Below are 24,375 nucleotides of genomic sequence, written 5' to 3' on the forward strand. Positions count from 1 at the left end.
GCAAGCAATATAAAAGGGGAAAAATAGAGCCAGTTTCTGCTCTAAGATGGCTAGAAGGTGTGTTGATGGCCTAAAAAGGACTGAAAAGCATGTCTGGCAGTGATTTCTGGGGTGGCTGCTCTCAGCTCACTCTGAGGGGGTGAGATTTCAAAGCCCAGGAGCTTCAGCTAGAAGGACGCCAGTGTTTGTGTTTGAGTAGCAGCTCCAGCTGTGTGGGAAGATGAAGGCATCCTCACTTCACTCCCATTTCTGAGGGTGCACAAGGAAGGCATGCTTTGTGAATAGTGCTTCTTCCGATGACACTGAAAGGGCAAGGCTGCAGGAATGAAATTGTTCTCTCTTGTGAGGTAAGGCTCAAAGTGTCCTTTATATTGAATGCTTGTACATGAATGTTAGTGAAAGCCTTGCTGCTCTCAGGGTAGGGGGATGCCCCATATCGGCTGGAGAGTAATGATCAGGTCTAGTGAGACAGTGCAACAGTACAAAAGGGTGCCTCCTGCAGGCAGCTGGCCTTCAGAGTGCTGTAAGTGGTTAATCCTGACCCTCAGGTCAGATTTGAAGGGAGTATGTGTGTGTGCGCGTGTGTGGGCGCTCTCTGGGGTGAGCTGTCTGTGTTCTCCTGGTACCCAGCCTGGGTCTGATGGGAATACCAGTTTATCGGTATTTCTCCTACCTCGTCCTGGTGTTGACTTTTGCCACCGATTTTTAGCCACTGCAGATTCATTGCGTACCACAAGAGGTCAGCACTGGATAAGTTTGCGCCCCCAGTGACTGGTCTGAAATTTTTTTTCAGATCCCGAGAATGTGCAGTTCCTGTTTCAGTGAAACTGTTGAGCACCGAGTTCCTTTCAGTAACACTTGTATGTAATACAGTTTTATTTTGCACCCATTTTTTATTTTGTCTCTCCTAAAAAGGATGATTTTCTAGTTATTTTCCCTTTTGCTGCATGTTCTTATTTTGAAAATTAACTCTGTGAAAAGGGTCTCTAAACCATGTACACATGCACACACATTATTATACCTGTATTATATATATTTTATATATATATATAAATGAAAAATGCTACTTGTATTATTATGAAGGAAAGCTAAAAAGCCTGCAAAGCTAACAGTCTGGGTGGGGGGGTGAGTCAGCTGCTTCTAGCCAAAATGAAGTGTTCACGTATTACTGAAAAATACTGAAGTTACTGTTTGGTGGGCTTAAACCATGACAACCAGTGATCTGTAGAGCCAGGTTAAGATACTTGGAGCTATGCCACAAGGCTGGGTAAAAACAAGCTTCCTTGTTTAAGCCCGTCCTTGGTAATGGTGCCTCCTTTCTCCCCATCCATACGTTTTGTTTTGTTTTTACAAGTTGGCAAAAAATTGTAAGAATCATAGAACAGTTTGGGTTGGAAAGGACCTTGAGATTATCTACTTTCAAGCCCCGTGCCATGGGCAGAGACACCTCACACTAGACCATGTCCCCCAAGGCAATGAAATCTTGTTTCAGAGCAAGCTGCTGTGCTAAGGTGACCACGAAGACCACAAAGATGAGAAAAAGAGTAAGGAGAAATTTGCTTGTCATTTGCCTTGCTGGGCTTAAACCATGACACCTGCATTGAAACGACAGTGTTTGAAAACTCTGCTCCTTCCCACGAAATTGTAGAGAAAAAAACCCTGCATCTGTTCGTGGTGGTATCATCTGTGGATAAAGCAGGAAAATATAATTCAGGAAGGTACAAGTTCTTTCTCTCTCTTCTCCAAAGCTAAATTTAGAACACAAATCTTAGCAAAATGTTTGCTTTGTATTTTGTTAGCCAAAAAGAGAACTGTAGCACAGTCTTCAAACCAGTGTGGCAATTTTTATAACCTAAATATTTGTCTTGGCACAATAAAGAGTGGGTGGGAAAGTGAGAAAAAAAATGGCAGTTTAAGCAAATAAATTAGAAAATAATGCGTTCAATTAAAGGCGCTAATATACTGCTATTGTTCTCTAAGTGGTATTTTCATTGCTAAAAAGTTGCTTTTGGTGTCCCAGGTTTCCACTAGGACCTCACAGAAGAAGTAAGATTGTAACAAAATGATTTTTTAACCCCACACTTGGAGAACAGCTTTCAAAGGTGGTGGCATAAAACAAGACAATGGCAGCATCTGAAATAAAAAATGCACAAGACATTTCAACAAAATATGTTTTCTTGCAGCTAAGAGTATTTGAAACCCAAATTTGAATTTAGTGAATTATTTTAGATGAAAGAAATGAGGTAGAGGAAGTTACTGATGCAGGCAGGGAAGGAATAATTCTGTCCCAGCATTTTCTAATGGAAGGACGTGAAGGTGACAAATGTTTCTAAACCAAATGTGCCTAAGGTAGTCACTCTTAAAACTGTTTAGAACTTGCTCAGGAAGACAAAGCCTGGAGAGCAGAGTGTAGGGGTTGAATGTTGAGGTAAAATGAAATCTCTTTTCTGTAATGTACAAAAGTAGAAAACATGTTTGCATAAAGGGAACTTTAATGGCCTGTCTGCCTGTCTTCAGAAAGATCAACTAAACAGATTATCATCTCTGTAAGTGGCATTTCAGTAGTGGAATTTAATCTGAAATACCACAAAACACTTCCCTGCTAATTACATGAGTTTGGATTGCTTCCTTTTTAGATCTGGAGGAACTGGCCATAAGATTACCTAATCCAATGATGCAGGTCATCAGCCATTGGAATAATCTGCCTAGGGAAGTGGTGGGTTCCCCAGCACTCGACACTTTTAAGACTCACTGGATAGGGAGCTGGGACATCTAGTCTAGGCCATGTTTTGCCTAGAATGGTTTCACCAGATGATTCTTGAGGTCCATTTTAACCTATGAAGCCAGACAGCTCTGGGTACCTGCCTGGCAGGAGTGGGGCTATGAAGACAACAGACTCCTCTAAGAGAAGCTACAAGGAGTGTTGCCCACTCCAGCAGCACCTGGGATCTGCTTCATCCAATGCATGTTCAGGAAGGGGCTGTTTGGACAAGCCTGGCTGTTGGTGACAATACATGTTGTGGGCAGCAAGGCAGGGTCTTTGCCTGAACTGTTTTGCTTCTGGCTTAGAGAACAGATTAGTTTAGAGATCTTTCTTACCAGAGAAGGATGACAGAGTATGCATGTGTGTGGTGAGGAGGTGTTGCCTGAAGGGAGGAAAATGCAAACAGAAGAGTGATTAAACCACTCATTAAATTTAATAGCCTTGCTATTTATATTGGAGTTGGCTTTGCAGCAGTGGGTAGGAATGCATTAACCAAAGGAAAATCTAAATATGACTTAACAAAGCTAGAAAGGGAGTTGAGAACTTGGACAGAAATGGTAGTAGTTTATACTTTTTATTCTTTTTTTAAGAAACTACTCCCTGTTTCAGGAATGTCTCTCCAGCTTGCAAGTTTAAAGCAGTAGCTTCATGAGCTACTCATACCATGAGAAAGGTATATGGAGTTCAAATGAAGCTTTGCTTATCGGGAGTGTTCCTTGTCGTGCACAGGAAGGCGGCTGTTCCTCCTCTGCCAGGCAGGAGCAGAACAGGAAAAGCGTTGTTAGCTTGATGCATCAGAAGATGCAGTTCTATAGCATAAACCTGGGAGTGGGAAACCACAGTCACTAGCTAAAGGCTGCACTTCACATTCACAGGGCCAAAACTTAAAAAACAAGGGCCATGTTCCTGTCTTGTGTGTCTCAGCTCAGGCTACGGTGTCTAAATATATGCCTTAGGAAAGGAGCTCAGTGTTGTTTGTAATGAAGTCGATGCAAAGGCTAACACTGACTGGAGCTAGTCCTTGGTTGATGCACTGACATTTGTGGTTACAGAAGAACTAAAGTTGACATAAACAAGTAGAAAAAGCTATACACAAGGGTTTTATTACAGGAATAATTTGACATACTCTGCGGTAGTCGGAAACAAGTGTATTTAATTAATGTTTTGTGGACATCATAACAGTCGGAGTATTTCAGCTGAACAGTCAGTATTTGGCTGAATTCAAGCCAGTGCAAATTATGACATAACCATACACAGGAAGTTACAGGTCTACAATGAGGTTAGACTAGATAGCAACAGCATATTTATTGTCACATCAAAGCATTACAAAGTATGAAAGCCCAATATTTCAACTATCATCTCTAAAATGGTATTTGTACAAACCTGTTGTAGATACCTAAATGTAAGGATTCAGCGCATTGGTAATGGATCATGACTTTATTTTGGGGAGTTATTTCAATAACCAAAACTATTTGGGGTAACAAGAAGAAATGTAAACATCTCATGGTACTTTGAAAGTCCCTTCTGAGAAAATACAACATGTGCCACAGGAAAAGTGCATTCTAACTGGTGTGTCTGCTATGGCCAGTTTGACTCAAATTCACATAGCACCAGGTATTTATCCATTTCTGCAGTAAAAAGTTAGAAAATCTTTGTATTAACTCAGAAAAGAGAAAACAAAGTCAAAAGGTTTTCTTCTTCTTTCTTTAGAGGAACAAGAATTAAATAAAAAAAAACAACCCCACCCAACATTTAAACAGTTATCTCCTATGTACAAAGGAACCAACAGCTAGCAAAGCGCATAGCCACTGAACAGTCTTTATCTTTTTTCTTCAGATTCATGTATCTGAATATGTGAGTTTATTTACAGGTGGACAGGTATCCACAGAAGTAATAATCAGAATACTTCTATTTGGCTAAAAGTTGTATAAAAAAAGACAAAATGCTTTTTTCAAATACTTTCCAAATATATATATATATATTAAAAGTATTCAGTATTTCCATCAGTGCCAGAGTTGGAAGCTCCCTCTTATTTTAGAAAGTTAACCTTGTGATAGGAAGGGACAGCAGAGAACTGGCAGTTGCAGTCCAAGCTTTGATTTGAAGGACTGCAGCTGGAGCTACACTGAGCACACTGGGCAGTTGCAGAGAAATGGAAAGTGTCTTTCTGTTGCTGTTGTTATATTGTTTCTGGTGCATCCTGGTACCAGAGATGTGTCAGCTCCAGAGAGCCTCCTGGACCAGTCTGAGCATCCCTACAGCCACCTCTGCCCAACCCTCCTGGGCAGGGCCCCCACTGACAGAAGTAGTCATGTCTATGGGAGATGCAGAAGCTGACAAACCCAAAGCCCTGCCCTCAAGCATTGTTTTCAAGTCACTGAGTTCTTGGATGGTGTGGTCAGGGCCCTGCAAGGAGTATGTTTTTCTATTGAGCAACATACAAAAAGCACTGAATTCTTTGAAAAGGACAGTGTTTAAAAAAAACCAACCCAAACCCCTCTGAAGTAGCAGAAATATTCTTTACACAAATGAACATCTAGCATGGGCAGGTAGTTCAATGAAGGGGAAAACATAATTTCCACTCTAATTCCTGTAAAGAATATAAAGTGGAAGCCTTAGCCTATCAAATACAGATACATACTGCAAAAATATTTTTCAATTAAACACAACCTAGAACAGTGCACATCTCTGGATAGATAAGAATACTACTGCCTTCAGACTGGTATCAAACGTTTAAACAGTTTGCATATAAACAGAATCTTTCTTTGTTGTTCTCTCCAGGCTTGCTTTACTCTAAAGCAAGGATATTCTTAATACTTCCAATTTTCTTTCTTGCCATAGGATAAGCTGTAAGAAACACACTTCATTAACTGACCAGGCTGGGTTGATGTACAGTACAGCAACAACCCAAAGTTTAAGTAAGAATGTCACATGCAATACCTTTTTCATTAATTTAATTGCACAGACTACAAGAACAAGATACCCATTTTCCATCTTTCCTACTCTCTTCCAACAGATGTTACACTAAAAACAAGATCTGATCTTTTGTCTCTTACACATCCCAGCCCTGGAGTCCAGTCAATGATTAGGATGAAGGATTGGGTGTTTTGAGCATAACATCATCTGGGGCATCAGGTCTCAGCCGTGAGTCTACAACCCCTAAGGAGTCATCCACACATCCTAAGTGGTGTGCTGCAGAGCACTGTGGAGGAGTGGTGGCAAGAACAAACCTGGGCTGGTAGGGTGGCTGAAAAGGTTCTTTTAACGGGGAGGATCATGGCTGCAAGCCCTATTTGCAGTGGCCACCTCCTTGGCATAGCTTGTTCTAGTGTTGCTGCGGACTCTTACTGACCCTGTGTGAGAGAGCAGCTCCTGGTCCCGCACTTCTGCCCAAGCATGCAAGACACTGAGCAGAAGTGCAAGAGATGCTGGTGCTGAATAAGCACAGGTACCCCATCCCTCTGCTTGGATATGCTGGGCCTGGGATTCCAGACTGGTTCCCCAGAGCATGCCAGACCCCTGCTTGGCCACAAGCCCCCGGCCACTCTGCTCCTGATGAGCTGTAGCTCAGCACACCTCTGTCCTGCACCTCAGGCTTTTGGAGAGCAGAAACAAGACAGGAGACAAACACTTGCTAAAAGAGATAGGAGCACCTTCAGCTCCTGAAGTTTGGAGATTACTAACCTAGGGGAAGAGGTTGGAGTTGAACTGATTCAAGGTACAGTATGCACCTGTATGAAAATGCATAGTTCGCATGTATACATTCATTTACAAAGATCAAGGGAAAGTTCTTTGCTATGTAGTTTCATCAGCATTTGCTTTCAACAAAAATGCAACCTGAAAAAGCTACAGGAGACCAGTTAAGCACACAGCCTAGGAGTTAATGGTAGCTGAATGGCATTTCCCAAATAAAGCATTAGCTTCTTTTTTTTCTTACTTTTTTTGAGCTAATTTTAAGTAGTTTTTCATTCAAAGACTGTTGTTTCTGTAATAACGTGTAATAGATCTGGGGATTTTGAGAGATTCCAATTTAACTGTGGTCATCTGAGGTATTGGCATACCCCATTCTGAGGTTTATTATCAAGCACAAGCCCTGTAAGACAAAGAAGCAAACCAACAGAAATCTGCTTTTAACTATGGTGTGTGAGCTACATTAAAGCACGATTCTTCTAAAATGCTGAATTCTAGTTCAGAGGCGAAGAGTGATTTTTGGCATTTTTTGGCAGTCGCTGTGCTAGAAGATCTTACGAGTTTGCTCACTTTTTCTTTCAGTTAACACTTTGGAACCTAGCTGCTTCCCTTGAGGAATGTCTATTGTCCTGAGCATCCCGGAATGTACAACAGTAACATACCAGGCAGGATTGGCTTAAAGACAAGGAGAAAACCTTGGTTTAAATGATCTACCTTAATCTTGTTTTCCATTTGTGTTTTTTTCTGAAGAAACCTGCTTTCGCACTTGCTATACTTACTAAAACATAGTGGTTTGCTCCTAAAGGCAACTTCCACAAAGATCACTGTTTTTACTAATCAAGATGTTCTATAAATATTTAATTCAGCAATGAATCGACTTTGTTCATGATACTTCATGTTTCTTCATGTTCTCAACTTTTACTTAGGGAAAGAAGTGGTTAAAACACTTACTGGATTACTTAAAATTCTTCCTTGAAATTGTTATTCAACCATATCTATGAAAATTGCATAAAAGCATTTTTGAAGCTAGAAAAAATAATCAGATAATCAGGAATTGCATGGAGGAGTAAATTCATCAAAGCCTATTTTTCAATCTACACGAAGAAACATTGCCTGTAGCTAGTGACCTGATCATTCACTGGGAAATGAAACAGCAGAAAAGATTCTTTCCCTACAAGCAATGGAGATTAGAAGTGCAAGAGGACAAGATTTGCTCATTCTAAAATCCAGTAAATAGAAACAAACTATTACCGAAGTGAATGAGCTTGGGGAACATGGTCTAGTGTGAGGTGTCCCTGCCCATGCCAGGGGGTTGGAACTAGATGATCTTAAGGTCCTTTCCAACCCTAACTATTCTATGAGTCTATGAATAACTTGAGGAAAAAAGTATTCCTTCTCGGTTCTTAGAAGTAACTCTGTCCAAAGCTGGTTTAGTGCATTAATCAAACTCAGGAGCAAGTGCTTAGCAAATTAGTAATTCAGTAGTCTTTCTTCAACATCTCAAGTGCAAGCACATTCTTCTCAGTATTTTCACTCAGTTCTTTTCATAGACTTTTAGGCATTAACATTCACATTGCTAATTTTGCAAATGTTTCTAAGAAAAACATTCAGAATGTTTGGAGCATCATGACTTCTACTGAGAATGACTCCCTGCATGGCTGAAGTCTGTTGGAAGTGCTTTTGGTTCAGCAGGCAGAATTGACTTGGATGCAGACACAAAGATTTTAACACCATTTTCATATAAAGGAACAGCAACAGGGAATTTTGGAGAGCCCAAGTCTCTATGTTCTTGGTCTAGCACAAGAACATTTTCAGTAGCAATAGGTTGCAGAGGCTTTTTGATGAGTTATGGCCATGGTTCTCTGAACTTTTAGAGTTCTCCCCAGCTGCAGCTGCTACAGGGAGACAGAATTTAACAAAAGGCTGCAGAATGGCATTTTTATTGTGGTTTGTTATCTTAAGAAAAAAGAAAAAGCACCTGCTTCTAAGAAACAGATTTTTTTGCTATGTGCAAGTCACTGGCAGTGGAAGTACCTTATCTAAATCTGCTGCACTGACCCACAGATGCCCCCAGAGGGCAGAATCAAATCAGATTGTGATCATGTAGAAGTCTTTTTTAAGCTTTCCTTCAAACATACATGAAAATAGGGAAACTAGTCGGGCAACAGATCTGTTATTTGTGCTGCCTGATGGGTTGCCATCTTGGAGTAGGCCTGTCACTGCTCTTGCTCCTCCAGCTCAAACTGAGTATTCAGAGTCGCTCTGTGCTTAGGGCAAAGCTTTTAAGCTTAGTTTTTCCACACTTACAAGACCTGAGCAGTGTTGTGCAGCACTCAGCTCTGTGGTAGGTTGTATAGGTGACATTAACCTACAATTTATCTTCAGCACAGGTATCCCAGTGCCCACTAATGCCAAGCACGAAGCTCGCATGTCACTTGGCAGTGCACTTGCCATGTTCCAGAGTCTCCTGTTACTCCCTAAAAGGACACCACCGCTTTACAACATGCAGAAATACCCAGATCTTGCCCATTTTTGTAGACAAAAACTGTAGCTTGATTAAAATCAGCAGGATGATCTACTTGCAGCTCAAGGTGAGACAGTAATCATGCTACTGGAGCAGAGGTTAGCTTTTAGTTTTATGTAGAAATGTAAAAAAGCAGGATGTCTGAAAGCCTCTTTAAAAGGCTGTGGGAGGTGGCTGACAAAGCGCTTTTGAAAGGGTGTCGAGGACTTCAGAGCTGTGTGTGGTCTGTGCACACACACACATCAGCCTGGGAGAAGAGAGCCCATGAAGAAAGTGAGAGTCTCACCATCTCTCTCTTCTTTCACTACTGTATGCTTTGTTTTCCAGTCACTGCAGACTTCCATCTTCCCAGGTATGATTTGGAATAAAGAGTTTGGACAAAGTAAAAGTAAAACAGGTCTTTATTTTTCAGTATGCTCCACAAGATTTAAATGAATTTTGTACTGGGATAGAGTAGCTGTTCTTTGTTTAAATACTTTTAACTGGCATCTAAAAATTCTTAAGCTAAACTACATGCCGTTGTATTAGGGCTGCAAGTTTAACACCAAAACCAGAGAGAATGTAAGCAAGCTCTTCATTAGCACATTTAGGAACAAGAAGATTGTCTTTATGACACTGGCTCCCATAATTAGAGGGGATGAAGGCAGGAAAAAAACAAATGGAAGTACTATTGTCACCCTGGAAACGCATTTGTAATCACAAGAGTTTGGAGAGCTACTGCTTATAGCAGGGAAATACATACTCCCATTTGACTTCAGGTAGTGTCTTGTATGAATTCAGTCCCTCCAGGGACAAGGGGCTTATCAGACTGCCCACTAGACAGCTCTGCACTAGCCTGGTGGAAAATACTATTTCTTCAGCAATTAGGTTAATCCAATTTCAACTTTTCTGTAACCTCTTTTCATTTGAACCTGGTTTATTAAATAGTTTTATAATTCTTTAATCTAGATCAGACTAATTTTGTTAAGACCCGTATCAGTTAAACTAATGCAAATAAGCAGATCCAATGTCTAGAACTTTGTCTTCTGCTTACTTACATTCCATTTTAAACCATACTATCCATTAATGTATTAAATTTACCAAACGGTAAATAATTACAGAAGCTATAGTATTTCAACATATCACTAAAAACATCTCTGACCTAAATAGTTTATTTGCCGTATTTTATGGAACTTGCATGTTTATAAAAACATCTTCGTTTCATGGTTAATTTCTAGTTAAAACTAGATTAACAAAAGCCCAACAAGTGAAAAGAATACATAAAGTGCAATGCAGAGCAAATAAAAGTACAGTAATTTTACACTGAGTGAAAGAGAAATGCTCTGGTTCCAAAAATAATAATTCAGAAAAAAAAAATTAAAAAAAGAACTTACATTTACTTTATGTTCTCTAAAACCATATTTGATAGGAAACAAAGGAAGAACAATGTATGTGGGCACTTACTTCCCTTTTGTGACTCAAGTGAGATGGAAGGGTGTACGGCTCTAAGTACTGCAGTCTTAGTCTGTAGTGCTTACTCTTACTTGCACTTCGCAAACAGAGTGTATTAGAAATCCCGTATTAATAAAAACGGGGCAACTGGCCAGCAGCTGCTTAACTGGTGTTAAATTCACCCCCTTCTCTGACGGAAATACTTTTCTTATATGAAATAGTATGACTAGCAGAGGAGAAGAAAACGTACTTACTTTCTTCACAGAGTTTAACCAAATATAGTGCAACTGATGCTGGCAGTTACCTTCCTTCAGTTAACTGATGAGCCTTTACCTTTTCCCAACAGTCCCATCACCATTACACTGATCCTATAATAAAGAGAGGCTGGAAAACTGCACTAGCAAAGCAGCTGAGGATCTTTCCTACTTGCCATTATGTCTGGGTAAGAAGCACACCCTGGTTTTCTGTGGCCCACAGATCTTGCACAGGTATCACATTCCCCAGTAAACCTTGCATGGCCTGAGACTACCCTGAATAACATCAAGTTGGCTCCAGGACACTCCTGGACCAGGGAGGAACACGGCCCAGTAAGATTGCTTTTCATGTCCCTTAACTCTTCCAGTATCTGCTTAGCAAAACCATGGCACAGTTAACAGTCTTAAGACTCACTGCACGTAGGATTATTGATCTAACTCTTCCCTCACCACCTCCAAGACTCCGTATCAAAATCGGTGCTGTTTTTATGGTATTCTATTAGTGCTAAGCAACCATGTGTTAGTGGAGCTCTCCTGAGCTAAATACTGGAAGAGTATGAGCAAGTCCAGGCCCTTAATGAGACTCCAGCCAAGACAGAGTGAGATAAAGGCAGTATTGTCATGCCTGCCACATGAAGAGCAGAGGTACCAACCCAACAAGCCATATCCTGATGTAGCCTTTAGGCATTTTATACAGACCTACACTTTTAGGAGTGGTTCAAGCTAGCATATCCCAGGATATTTCTCTCTAGAAATGTCTCTATCAGGGTAGAACAGCTCTTTCAACAGTAGCACAAGCTTATGCCAACTTAATCTGCTGTGGAACTACAGTTGTTAGGTGAAATGTAGAGATAAAATCTAAAATAATATGGCTAAACTCCATGACTAACAAAGATGATGTCTGGTTCCTTGCAAATGCAGGGGTTGCTAGTGCTGTGTTAGCAATGCCACTGGGAAGTCATGGGGCAATGCCCCCTTTACGAAAGTCTACTAATAAAACACTTGTTTAGGAAGTGGAGGAGTTGGGAAAGAGGTGGAAATAGCTTCCTTTAGCTGAGGGTCAAACTCATTGGCCTGGTGTAGGGCTCTTTAGGGTTCCAGTAAATCTTGGGGAAAAAGCTAAGGTTATGGGGGTCTGAAGAGCCCATACGGGAGCGTGCTCCCACCAGCTGATCAGGGAGCTGCAGCATGGCTCTGGAAGGAGGGAAACCACCACTTCTGGTTTCAGCTTTGGCAATACTGTAATTTATTTAGTGACCTTCTATAACATAAAAGTCCTCCAAAAGTTTTATTTTAAGCTCTGAAAGAAAGAGTATTCTTCAAAAGAGCATTCTGCACTGTGGGTCATGAATGAATGCAGACAACCACTTCCCTCAGGCTGGACATAACACGTGCAGCACTTGCTCCAGCTGACAGCAAACGATCATGGTAGTGACTCCCTTCACAACAGGTTTGCTATACTGGATCCCATCCCAAGAATCCTCCTTCTCCCTGGGCCTGCTATCAGTAGGGTAGATTACAGGCTGAATACCATGTACTTAACAGCTCTTAAATCTGTCACAAAGTGACACATCCAAAGTACTGCTGCTTTGGTATTGCTAGAAACTGGGCCAACATCTTCCAACCGCACCACCAATATGCCTGGGTGCCTATCCATCCCTCTCACAAAGCCTATCAGCAAAATCCTCTTCTCAAGCACTCACACTCTCAATTACAGTAGAAATAGTCACATGGAGGAAAACCCACGTGCTTTTGTTCTACACCCCTTTCCCGTATGAGCAGTCCTAGTCACTGCAGTTATTTACAGAAGCAATTGCATCTCTCCTGAGGAAATCTGCAATGCTTCGAGGGCCCAGCTAGTTATACCACTATCTGCATTTTGCTCTTAACTGCGTAACAAGACCTTTCATCAGGCTTGTAATTAAAAAAAAAAACAAAACAACAAACCAAAAAACTTCTGCAACTGACTGCTTAAGACTAGTTTCCTCCTACTGGGATCTGATTCTGAGCAGTTCTGTTTCAAGTCTTACCTGACTGGCTCAAGCCTCTTTCAACTGATGTCCCTGAATTTGAGCCTGTCCTTTCAGCCTTTGCTGTAAGTCAGTCAAACAGCGAAACAACCAAAGAACTTTTGTCTAACAGATGAGATTATTTCTGCCTTTTAGTTAATTCTGGACTTTAAGACAGAACAATAACAGCAATGGAAAAATGGCATGTCTGTCATTATTTAACAGCAAAAAAAAAAGGTGTATGATAGCAAGACACACCATACTTGGCAACTTGTATTCTGCTGATCCCATGGTGCAGATGGAGAGAAAAAATGTAAGTGGAGCTTTTAGTTTGATTGTTGAAACCCTTTTCATAACTGAACTACAAACCTTTAATGTAATTTTTTCCTGTATAACCTCCTTGATGTTACATACTTCTATGTAGGTATATAAGCTATATAAACTTGCATGAACTCTCCATATAAGATGGAGCCGATCATGTTGTATGATCCCATTCAGACTGTATACTGTGATGAAGGAATCTCTCTATTTTAAAAGTTATTTTCAAAAGAATACAATTTCAAGCCAAGCAATCCCAAATCCTGTTTCATGGTGTATAAAATGGTTATAAAATTATACCAGCATTATAATTTCAGAGAGGTAATAAGATCCCAGTGCTATAAAAGTTTTAAAAGAGTGCACATTTTGAAGTGTTGTACAGACACACACGACTTGTTTCCATAATTTAGCCCTTTGTAAGTATTGCACCTTGTTAATAAGGCTACCATCTATTTCCTTTTAACACTACAAATTACACAGACAACATCATCTGTGGCTTAAAAGCACAGCATTCCTAAAGCTTTTAGGGAAACATGTATTTCCTTGCACACTCAGAGCTCCGATGACTCCAGTTGCCTGGAGGAGTGTTGAGCGTACAGGGAATACAGATGGAACTATATACATTTATGTAACGTGACCTGCTTGTCATGTGCTGTTTTTTTTGACATGCTCAAATTAGTTCCTTTGAACTTGATGGCAAATGGACACCGTTTACAAACCTAGGCAATGCTTTCACATGCTCAAGTGTATGGTTAAACCTGTCTTCATTCTCTCTTTCCCTCTGCAATGCAAGAAATCATTAGAAAACAAAATTCTCTATATTTGTCTGGTCTCTAAATACAAGATAAATTGCATAAAAGCAGAGAAAGATAGATTGTCTTACAAAGTGCATATTTCAAACAAAGCTATAAGAGTATGTGCTCTTGCCAAAAGCCTGGTTTCAGAAGAGCATACAAATGTGTGCCTAACTTTAGAAACACACGTAGTCTCATCAACGGAGAACTCACACATAGAGTTAAACCCCTACTTGAGTGCTCTGATCTACGTGAGCCTACATTTTACTGCTGGAATACCAGTAGCTTTACCTCTGCACAGCCAAACCTGCTGGTTTATAGGTTAGGTGCTCCCCTTCCCTGAAAGATGTGTTGGCTTCACTGCAAGAATTAATTACTACAGCTAAATACTGATACTACAAATTCTGATGCCAGGTGCTATTTACACTTTTAGGTCCTAATATTGAAGATCCTCACTTTCATTCACTTCAGTATAAATATCTGGGAATTTGCAGAATGGAGTCCCTGGATACAGGAGAAAGAGTTGACAGGAAAAATTATTATGGACCCAAAGTAATTTCTTTGTACACAAAGAAAGAAAAAAATGAGAATTTGCATATGTATTCCTTCAAAGTACCAGTTAACAGGGTTTAATAAAATCTTAGGTTTCCTGAAGCTGATACCTTTGCAGATATGATAAAAACCTACCAAACCCATGGTGCCACATTTTTTTTTAATTCCATGTAGAATGAGCACTTTGCAAAGTGGGTACTCAGCACCTCCAGGATATCATGCTAAAGTAGTATTTTTTTGCTTGCTGAAGTAATTTGGTATGACGTATACAATTATATAGACACAATTATAGACAAAGTATCCTTTGACCAAGCAGCTATATAAACAAGAAGCCTTCATATTTACAGTAGATTTCCTAAAAGATTTATACAAATGTATAGATTTACACTATAATTAGGTTATGGTTCAAGCTCACTTTCTGTATTTTTATATCATCAAACATGTTTTTTTTTCCCTGTTTGGAACATTATAAGCTGTAGCATTAAGACCTTGTTCAGTAATTACTGCTTTCTTCTAATTTCAGTAATTCAAGTAGTGACATATTGCTCTTTGTCTAGAAAAAATGAATTTCTTAGCCATCTTCCATTCAAATAAAACTATACCCTGCCTTTACATCCCTCTTATGTTCCCTGAGGAAATCTGCATTGACTCTTTCTTTTCCTGTCTTCCAAAGGCAGTTTTTACAAGCATTTTAGTAACATCTTTTATTTGAGCATTACACATCATACACTAATTGCTGAGATAAAGACTCCAAAGTAAAACCTGATTTCTTCAAGAGGACTGGCAAATGGCAAACACCTTCTGGTGTCACTGGAAAGAGACTGATTTTCAGGGTTGTTCTGGATTCTCCTCACAGATGCAGACAAGGCCTGCTCGTATCTAGCAGATGCAAAATGTATTTAAACCCTCAGCCTGATTAATTTTTCTTGTGGCTTACTTTCTAGCTATTTTGCTAAAGGTGCCATAAAACTCTCCTGAACTTATACTAGAACAAAATCTAACCTATGATGCTTTGTAACAGTCCACAGTTATCAGTGAGAAAACCCCTGACGAATGCAGATTAAATCCCATACTCCATACAGGTCTCAGTTCCAGTGCTGCAACTGACTGCTACCACCTTACAGGAAGATCGAATAAAGTGTAAATATAAAACCAAGATGACACTTTACAAATGTTTCCTTATCAAAATATTTCTATGAAAAAGCGCAGCACAACTTTCTCCACCAGATGACCAGTGTTTGAACCAACAGAAACAAGCCTCACTTGTAACCTCTGAAGTCTCTGTACATAGCTAGCAAGATTCTGATTTCATGTCCTATTTCTGAGGTGGTGTTTCAACATACTTACAGGCAGGGGAAGAAGAAACTACTTTGTATTGCCACAGTTAGAGTGATTGTCCTGAATTCCTGGCAGGGTCATTCTCACTGGTCCCAGACCATAGCAAGAGGGAGAAAACCATCCTGCCTCATTGGGTCAGAATGACTGAAAAAGTGAGTGACAAGAACATCTGGGATATTGCATGAAGCTGGAATTGTTCTTACATGCAGTTCTACAAGAACTTCTGGCCAAAGATTTGCCTCCTGTAGTGTTGCCCACCTGGTCATTACCTTAAAAAAGTGAAGGGGAGAAGGAATGAACAAAGTGATGGTGGGGACAGTGAATGGCTGCAATTAGTCTGGGATCATTTGACAGCTGACGCTCATACCAGGCAAATGATTTGGAAAAACCAATTCAACAGACAGGCATTCTGCTCAGCTTATTCACACCATCAGGGCATACAGGTTTGGTTTACACAACAGATACCCACCAGGTGACAAGTGGCATTGGTTAAAAGTCAGTGTAAACCTGCTAATTGGAATAGAAGAGCTCTTGCTCCCTTTGCATCTTGTTATATTCGTGCAAGGCACTACAGAATCAGGCACATTGTTTTGGGTGGAAACTGTTTTATGACTGTGATGATCTGAGTTTGTAACATCCAATAGCTTCATATAGGAGCAGTTGGAGCACAGTGACATTTTAAAAATTGCCATTATAAGTTTTCACTTCTAAAATTATCTTTTTTTTCTATATCTTTGGGGGATGGAGTAGAGGGGGAAGTGGGAAACAGCTTTGTTAAGCAAGACAACGCCTGAAGAAAAGTATTAGGGATCTGTACAGCTGATCTCCACTGATACTGATGTTGGCGATTTCTGTTACCAGCATCAATACTAGTAAGTGGTTAAAGCCAACAAAATAGATCCTGCCAATTTTTTTATTTCAGGGGGAAGCTCTGGCTCTTGACATGAACAAACCCACATCCAAATCCCTGCAGCACACAGAGGCTGTGTGATACATTCGGGTCACTCCTCTGGGAGTTAGAGACAATCACCTACCTCCTGCAGAGAAACCGAAATAGGGCAAATGGCATGTACTGATGATGACAGATGCCCACAGCATTCAGGCTAGCCCTTTCTTGGGAAAACAGAAAAATCTGACTCTTCCAGAGAGGCTGGTGCAGCAGTTTGAGATGCATGGACATTAGAAGGACAGCGACACAGCTTAGAGCAACACAGAAGCAACAGACTGAAAACCAGAAGAACTTATTCCAAATTATGCTGGTGCTGTCAGCACAGGAAAGGCTTTGCTGACGTTTCTGTTCTCTGCTGGGTGTGTCAGGAGGGTGAAGGGGATCCTGGTGGGAGCCGCAGTGCTCGTGCAACATGAAGTAATCTGAGTTCAAGGCACGAAGCGACTGGTGAGCGCTTCATGTGGGTCCAGGTGGCCACGCTGCCTCTCTACCGCTATCCATGGTAACTGGAGAAGTGCCTGCTTTTGAATCAAAATGCCACAGCCATAAGATGCAAAACTGATTTAATATAAACTGCTGATTAAATGTTGTGTAAAAACACTGGTAACTGAGCTTTGTCCTGGCAGGATTTACCAAGTATCTTCTGTCCTCTGTTTCGTTAACACCAGCTTCCTATCGCGCTTTGACAATTTGTGGCTTTTGTGCCTCTGTGTAATCCGTATCAAATCTGTACCAGAGGGCAATCTGGTCTGGCAACAAAACCATTCTTCCGTGCAGAAATTCATAAAGAATAATCTTATTACAATAATTTGTAAAGTGCCCTCGGGAAGGTGCTCACGATGCCATGACATTACAGAAACAATATACAATTTGATACATTATTTTTCCAATAAAATCTTCCAAAGCAAAAAGGGAAAATATAAAAGGAGGGGAACAACAAATATAGAGGCAAATACTGCCAGTCTAACGATAGTAAAATTAATTATGGAACACTTCATAATTAGTCTCAGAGTGCTTGTAAAAATTGAGGCGGGAGGGGGGGAAACTGGCAGGAGTATCTTGGAAAGATCCCACATTTTCTAAGTTCTACCGAAGTAGAACCATCAGTAAGCTCAGTGTTTGAAGCTGAAATGACTACAAATTACTATGAGGTATTTTACTAAGGAAATTGAAAAAAATACAACATCCAAAGAAATACCATGACCCACATTTTACTAAGAGTAAAGAAGATAATACAGTGGCTATGCATACCCACTGACCTTTAGTGTCTTGGGTTTTGTATTTATAAAGAAAACAATCTTTCTCCTCCCTGGTGATCCCATATATATATATATATATATGTAACTACACAATATCTAGTTTCATATAGATATATATACTCATACACACACGTGTATATATTTCAAGGTCTTACTAGATTTCAATCTTATTTTTCTTTCTTTCTTTAATGACTTAGAGAACACATTGGGCAAAAAACCACGTAACTGGGTGCATGCAAGTGTGTCTTGCCACTTGTGCATGTAAATCACACCATTTGTAAATAACTGCAGCAATAGTGTGCTCAAATGAGGCATCTGATTGCCCAATTAACTTGTTCAAAGAAAATCAGATGATAAGCTTCAGTAGCTCCTATTATAGATTTTACTTTTCAGTACTACTTCACTGAATTCATAGTGTATATTCTAAATGACTGCATTGTTGTTCTGTGCTTTTACATAGGCATAAGCAGCAATGCACACTTCATAAAGCTATCAAGTCAACTCTGGACTAGATTTTAGCTGTATAGATACTTTGAGTCCCCTTAGAGACATCTTAGACAATTGTCTGTCTTCACAGACAGGGAAACTGAAGTACCCAGATCTATCCAAGCCCTGCAAGTACAGAAATTTGTTAATTAGTGTATCAAGATTAGTTAAGAAATGGACTTTTTTACCATAAATACATCGCTCCTTTGCTGCTGAACTTCTATTTATGAGATGATGTTGTGGAAAGGGGGCATTTTCTTTTCTCTACCAACTTTTTGCATCAAATAAACCTTAGAAACTATAATAAGGTGAAAAAAAAAAAAGCTGAGCAAACCTTATCTTAACAACAATCTCTCAAATAAGAGAAAAGGAAGCAAAGAGCAGAACTGCTGGGCTGGATCATGTCCCTGAACAGGTATTACATATAATCTTAGTGGCTGCATTTACCAGTTCTTTATAGGCCTCCCGCAGGAACAGGCGCACTGGTCCAACTCTTCATCCTCCCTCAGGAATGGGGGAGCGGCAAGACAAGCTACTGGACCCCCATTTTATTCTTACAGGTTTCAAGCAAGCATCCTTGGATTTCTTCTCTCAACTTCTTGTTGTGACAGTATCTGCTGGTGACTTTCCATTGCTGCTTTTCTTCCTCTAGAGTATCAAAATCCAATTTGGTACTTAAATAAGTTTGTTCCACTCCACTGATCTGTGCCTGGTTTAAGAATCTTCCAGGAGCACTGCTTGTCCTTCTTGTGAATTCAGACTTTGCTTGGCTCCCATAAACAAACAAATGAAAATCCCAACTCCTCCCCACATGCCCTTTCCAAAAATAGAATATAATCATGACGATTTGTATCAGGAAAATTATTTAGCAGTCTCCAGTCTTAGTACAGCTTTTGCTGAGAAAACTGTAGCTTATAGGACTCTGAAGTGTTTATTAGAAAGCTTTCAAAAAGAGATCTTTGTTTCAGTAAAAGTGTTCAGTTTAGCAAATACAGACGTTCACGGCACAGAGACTGAAATGGTTAAAAATGATCTTAGGGAGCAAGTAGCTCATAGAGTTAGCAAAAAATTAACTTTTTCCTTTCTTTTACAGAAAAACACTAATAGCTGCTCTGGTTTCCATACTTAGACAGATTTCTGCTTATGCTCTTGGTTTCGCTTGCCTTGTTTTTTTTCTCTATTGCTCCACACAGGTTTTGATTAGTGCTTTTCCTTGGCTACAAGTGCTTCACTTTGAAATACAAAGCTCTTTAAAAAAAAACACCCCGAAAAAACAAAACCCCCAAGACCACATCACTGGAGGGAAAACGGGAAGTGATACAGTGCAGCTGAGCAATCTGGTTCTGCTGTTGTCCTCCCCCATCCCCAAATCCTCTGCACAATTTCAATCTTTAGTCGATGAACCTTTGGCAGGCCTTCTTCCATCGGCAGGCAGTACACCACATATCTCTGTTCTCCATCCCATAGACCTTCCGACACTTTTTCCCCTCCCCTCTAGGCTTCCTGTCAGAGAGAAAGGGAAGCTTGTTAATGACATGCTTTTGTAGCTTTGCTTTATCACTGTAAGATCAGGACAACAATCTCAAAGGAGTGCAGTAGGCGGAGAACACCCCAGCTTTTCAAAGGGATTTGGGTTTTCTTTGAGTCAAGTGGGAGCTGAGGAAGCAGACAGACATACAGCCGTGACTTTGCAGCTCTGAGGGAGGAGTCCTTCTCCTCATCTGGCTTCTACAGGCTCTGAGCCTGCTCCTCTGCACCAGGGATGACCCCAGGAATGTACAGCCTTGACTTTAGCCAGAAACTAAACCCAGTCTGCATAAATGGTACTTTATCCAGGCTAAGTGCCCAGCTGTAACAGGCAGCCACAGCTATTCTACGGTACATCCTGGCCATGTCAGGCAGAAGTCACTTTTGCTGTAGAGCTGTGTTACCAGTCTTCTGCATAGTTCTGAGCAGCAGACCTTGACTACCAGCAGGTAGCAGCTATGCAGAAGAGGGCAAAAAGCTACCAGCTCCTAAGCTTGCCTGTCCTTCCTGCATTGTTTGCTCTGAGCTCAGTGACTAAAAACCAACAAAGTGATCAAGAACTAGTCTTAACCTGTGCCCTCCTTAGCAGCACATTTACATGTGCTCCTCTGTTGTCCCCACTGTCAGCAAGGCAGACAGTATGCGCTTTTAGAGCTGTAATAATTGTCACGTTTTCCATCTTAAAACTGCACTCAAAAATTCACAGGTTTAGAAAATGATCAAAGTAACTGTTAAAATGGAACCTCTTTTTACTCAGCACTTAGCAAGACAGCAAGCCTGAGGAGTGATGCTACAGCAAGTAACTCACTGCTCACACCAGCAGTGCCACTGGTCCCGGTGTCTTTAAAAAGTAACTGCACAGACAGAATTGTTTTACACCCATATCACGTGCTGCATGTCACACATGGGAATTGCCTGGTGATTCCTCTCTTGCATACCTACACATTTTTTGAATACTAAACATTCATTAATAGGTACAATCCATGAATTAGGAAGATCCTCAGTTTGGTTTGTAGCATATACAATGATCTGAGAGTGATGCCCAGGATGCTTCAGTTGGAGCAGTGAATCTGGGCAGCGTTTCTTTGCAGGGCAATTCAGATCTGCAACTGAATTCCAGACATGCTGGCATAAGGCCTGCAGTTGTGATCCACAGTCTGCCTTTTTCATTTCACAGCAACTTACTTTTCCCCTGAACTTTACCTCTGATGGGAATGAAAAGCAAAACAGGTCCAGAACGCTTACCTCTGAAGTGCTATAGTAATGAACTGCCCAACAACTGCAGTCGCAGTTGGTGGTGAGGTTTTCTGTTTCTTTGGCCATTGACATCTTATTTACTAAATGTCTTTTGGGTTCTGAGGCTGCTGGTCTGTCAGCAGGAGTTAATGGTGCCATACCTCAAGCCAAATGCTACTCTAGGCGGCGATGAAAGAACTGTGTGGGACTGTTTCTGCTCTCCACTCCCTGCAGGACGATTATGAGTTGGTGAGACCTGTCAATACAAACAAAAAAGCTGCTTACGAAGAACATACACATATGAATGCAGTATCGACACTTTTCCCAGGAAAGGCAATTCATGATGCATAGTGGCAAGGATACCCAGGAGAGGTCATTGTATAACACACACACATAACTTACTGTAGGTCTATTGAGAAAGATGTTCATTTAGCACTAGGTACATTATATTAGCTCCATTGTGTTTTCCTGTTGTATCAGTCATCCTAGCAGAGCAAACCAGAATATAGATCAGCATCACTGCAGGTCTTGTCAATATGGAAAATAATATACTAATTCTTATTTAAGAACTCCGAACGGCTCTTACGAAAACTTGCTCCAATTTAAGCAGAGCAAATAAATGGAAGAATAAACTCCATCCTGTGCTGAGATCAATACCAACAACCCCTTGTGAAACAAAGGGATTTCATGTGCTGCTCCCGTCTGTGAATTGTCACTCTTTGTGGAGACAGCCTTGGGAAAGAGGATTTGCTGCAGGGCAGTTACGATGTGGCCCTCAAGGTTTTAATGGGAGCACAAGGCAGCCCTTCTGATCAAGACTGCTAGCAACACGTACTGCATTATTTCCTTTATTGTGCATTGTGAACCTCCTCAGCAGGTGTCTGTCCTCCTTTGTCAATGCTCCCGAGCAAAGGGCACAGCTCGGTCCTCTGAGACTTTCCAAATAAGCCTCCTGCATGAGCCTGGGGGTTGGTAGCATTATTCGAGTAATCACATAGCATAAAACTTGGCCTTAAATAATTCCTGAATTATTTACTGCCAGGGTCTTATTTTGCTCCTGGGTAAAGGCCACATCTAAAGCATCAGAAAAATTTATGAACACTCATTTTTTGCTGTGTACAGAACAAAAAGCTTCATTTGGGCAGCTGGTGCGTGGAGTCACTGCCTCCTGCAGCGACAGCTGCAGATACTGTCAAGAGTTACCTGCATTGCTGTGACTTCACTCCTGCCCATTTGAAGTCTCACAGTATTTGGAAGAATGAGAACTGAACTGACTTGAAGAGAGTTACTGAATGTGCTTTGATCCTTGATATAAAGCCTATTTTATAGCTACTCCACAGCAACAAAAAGCTAGTACTCCTAACGGAGTGTGGACACTCTTTCAACTTTTACTCTTGGCTGGTAACTACAGAAATTTCTGCTGTAACTCCATGTGCAGCTCACACTGAACTAGTTTAGACCATTACTGATATATAGAATATATCTCCAAAATTTGAAAGAAATTTACTTTCTGCCTCTGCCTGCTTACCATCAGTCATGTTTTGTACATGCAGAGACCACACCAGCTCCTTCTGTCCTATCACTCCAGAATGTCAAGGGCAGCTTGTTGTCTACTGCTTTTTTCCTCTACCTTTTATCAACTTCTCTTGTTTTACTGAAGAATGATTGAAATACTGAAGACAAAATGCAAAGCAGTTACACTTTTCTAGTCTTTGGCATTTACCATACCATGCAGTCTTCTAGTCATTACCAGCAACCAGAGACCTCCAGTCAATTCTTCCAGGGTTTTTTTATATCTACCACTACTAACTGTATTCCTTTGTTATCACTGAATAAAAAAGTACTCTGATGGCCTCCTATGTTATAACCAATTACCCTGAAAGCTTCCAAACACAGAACAGGATTGAGCAGTAATTGTAGCGTGCACACTGTGCCTCCTCTCTCATGCTCCAGAGAGGGTTTCTGCACAATGGTTTGCACAGATTGGCATGCCAAGGCAGCTAAACTGCACTGAAGTTGAGCTGTAGTCCGTTCTGATATGCTCTGCAGCAGGTCTAAACAATACCAGGCAGATGTACTCCTTTGTAGGTGACAGCAGAGAAGATTAAGAGGAGGGTGTGAGAAAGCAACCTTTGCCCTCGGAGGCTTTTCACGTTTGAAGTGTTGTCTAACACAGAAAATTAATGTGGAATGAAAGTGTCTGTTTGAAGCAAGGACCTGGAGTTTCCAGTTACATCTCCTGGGGGAAACTGTGCTTACAGAGATTTGTGATCTGTAAACATCAGGTTATGAAACTTAAAGATCTCTCCTGTTCAACCTTTTGGGGTCTTATGGGCAGGTAAAACAGTATCACACAGCAGAGATCACACTGGCATTAAAGACGACTTCCATCCTACATGACATAAAAGTGGAACTATATGGTGGTTAACTCCTCCAGTACCAAGAGATACAGAATCCACTGCCACTCATCCCACTCACATAATTTAATTCACCCTCCTTCTATATCTCCATGCTGTGATGTATTTTTTCTTCTAGTTCAGTCTCAAGTGGTACAGCAAACATGAACTTGTCCTTACTGCTACAGAGAAGTACACCCAACAACTCATAGCTGTGCCAACATTCAACCTTCTCTTGCACCTTCAAAGTTATCTTAGGAAAATGGTAAGAAAAAGGGTATTTTCCATTTGCCTTGGGAATCTAACTTATGCATGATTCAGAGCACAAAGCATAAGGACTTTGGAGGCTCCCCTTATTCTCCTCCTTTATGACTACAAGACTTCTAAATAAATGCCTATGGTGTGAGTGGTCAGTGTCATTGAAATGAATGGGAAGACACCTACAGTAAGTGTCAAAAAAACCCCAATCAAAAAAGAAGACTATTTTGTCTGTCTTGTGGACTCAGCTTCTGACATAGAGGTCTAGAAAGAAGCCTGTTCAAAACCAGGATGCAACAGCTTTCTCAGGAATCAGGGACAGAATGGCCCCATTCCCGTATCATCAATAACATCAAGAAATGTGTAGACCTATGCACTTTTGCAAATCTGTAACTAATCCTTTGCTCCTCAGTGGTTTGGCCAGGCCAAAAAAGTGTTGTAGGAAAAAAGCCACTGTAGGAAACTGCTTGAATAAATATTAAGGGTCAGGCAAAAAGTAAAAGTTTAGACTTACTCTCTGAAGTTCCTTTGGGTGCTACAGACGTGCATCTAATCTCAGGGACAACGTACATATATAACTGCATGAGTTT

The 24,375-nt window shown here is 40.7% G+C and overlaps 1 protein-coding gene across 1 annotated transcript in view; it reads right to left on the bottom strand.

Annotated features, from left to right (window-relative positions):
• Window positions 1–17,764: 17,764 nt before the first annotated feature.
• The window catches only part of ZNF704 (zinc finger protein 704), an 87,670-nt gene continuing 81,059 nt past the window's right edge, over window positions 17,765–24,375 (bottom strand). The window contains exons 8-9 of the mRNA XM_057426136.1: window positions 21,293–21,387; window positions 17,765–19,871 (exon numbers count right to left, since the gene is read on the bottom strand). Of these exons, the coding sequence (XP_057282119.1) occupies window positions 19,760–19,871; window positions 21,293–21,387 (207 nt within the window). The 3' untranslated portion in view covers window positions 17,765–19,759. The remainder of the gene's footprint in view (window positions 19,872–21,292; window positions 21,388–24,375) is intronic.

Source organism: Pezoporus wallicus, unplaced genomic scaffold, assembly GCF_028554395.1.
Source record: "Pezoporus wallicus isolate ANWC-B61680 ecotype Strahan unplaced genomic scaffold, APGP_CSIRO_Pwel_v1 contig_4131, whole genome shotgun sequence".
Lineage (NCBI taxonomy): Eukaryota > Metazoa > Chordata > Aves > Psittaciformes > Psittacidae > Pezoporus > Pezoporus wallicus.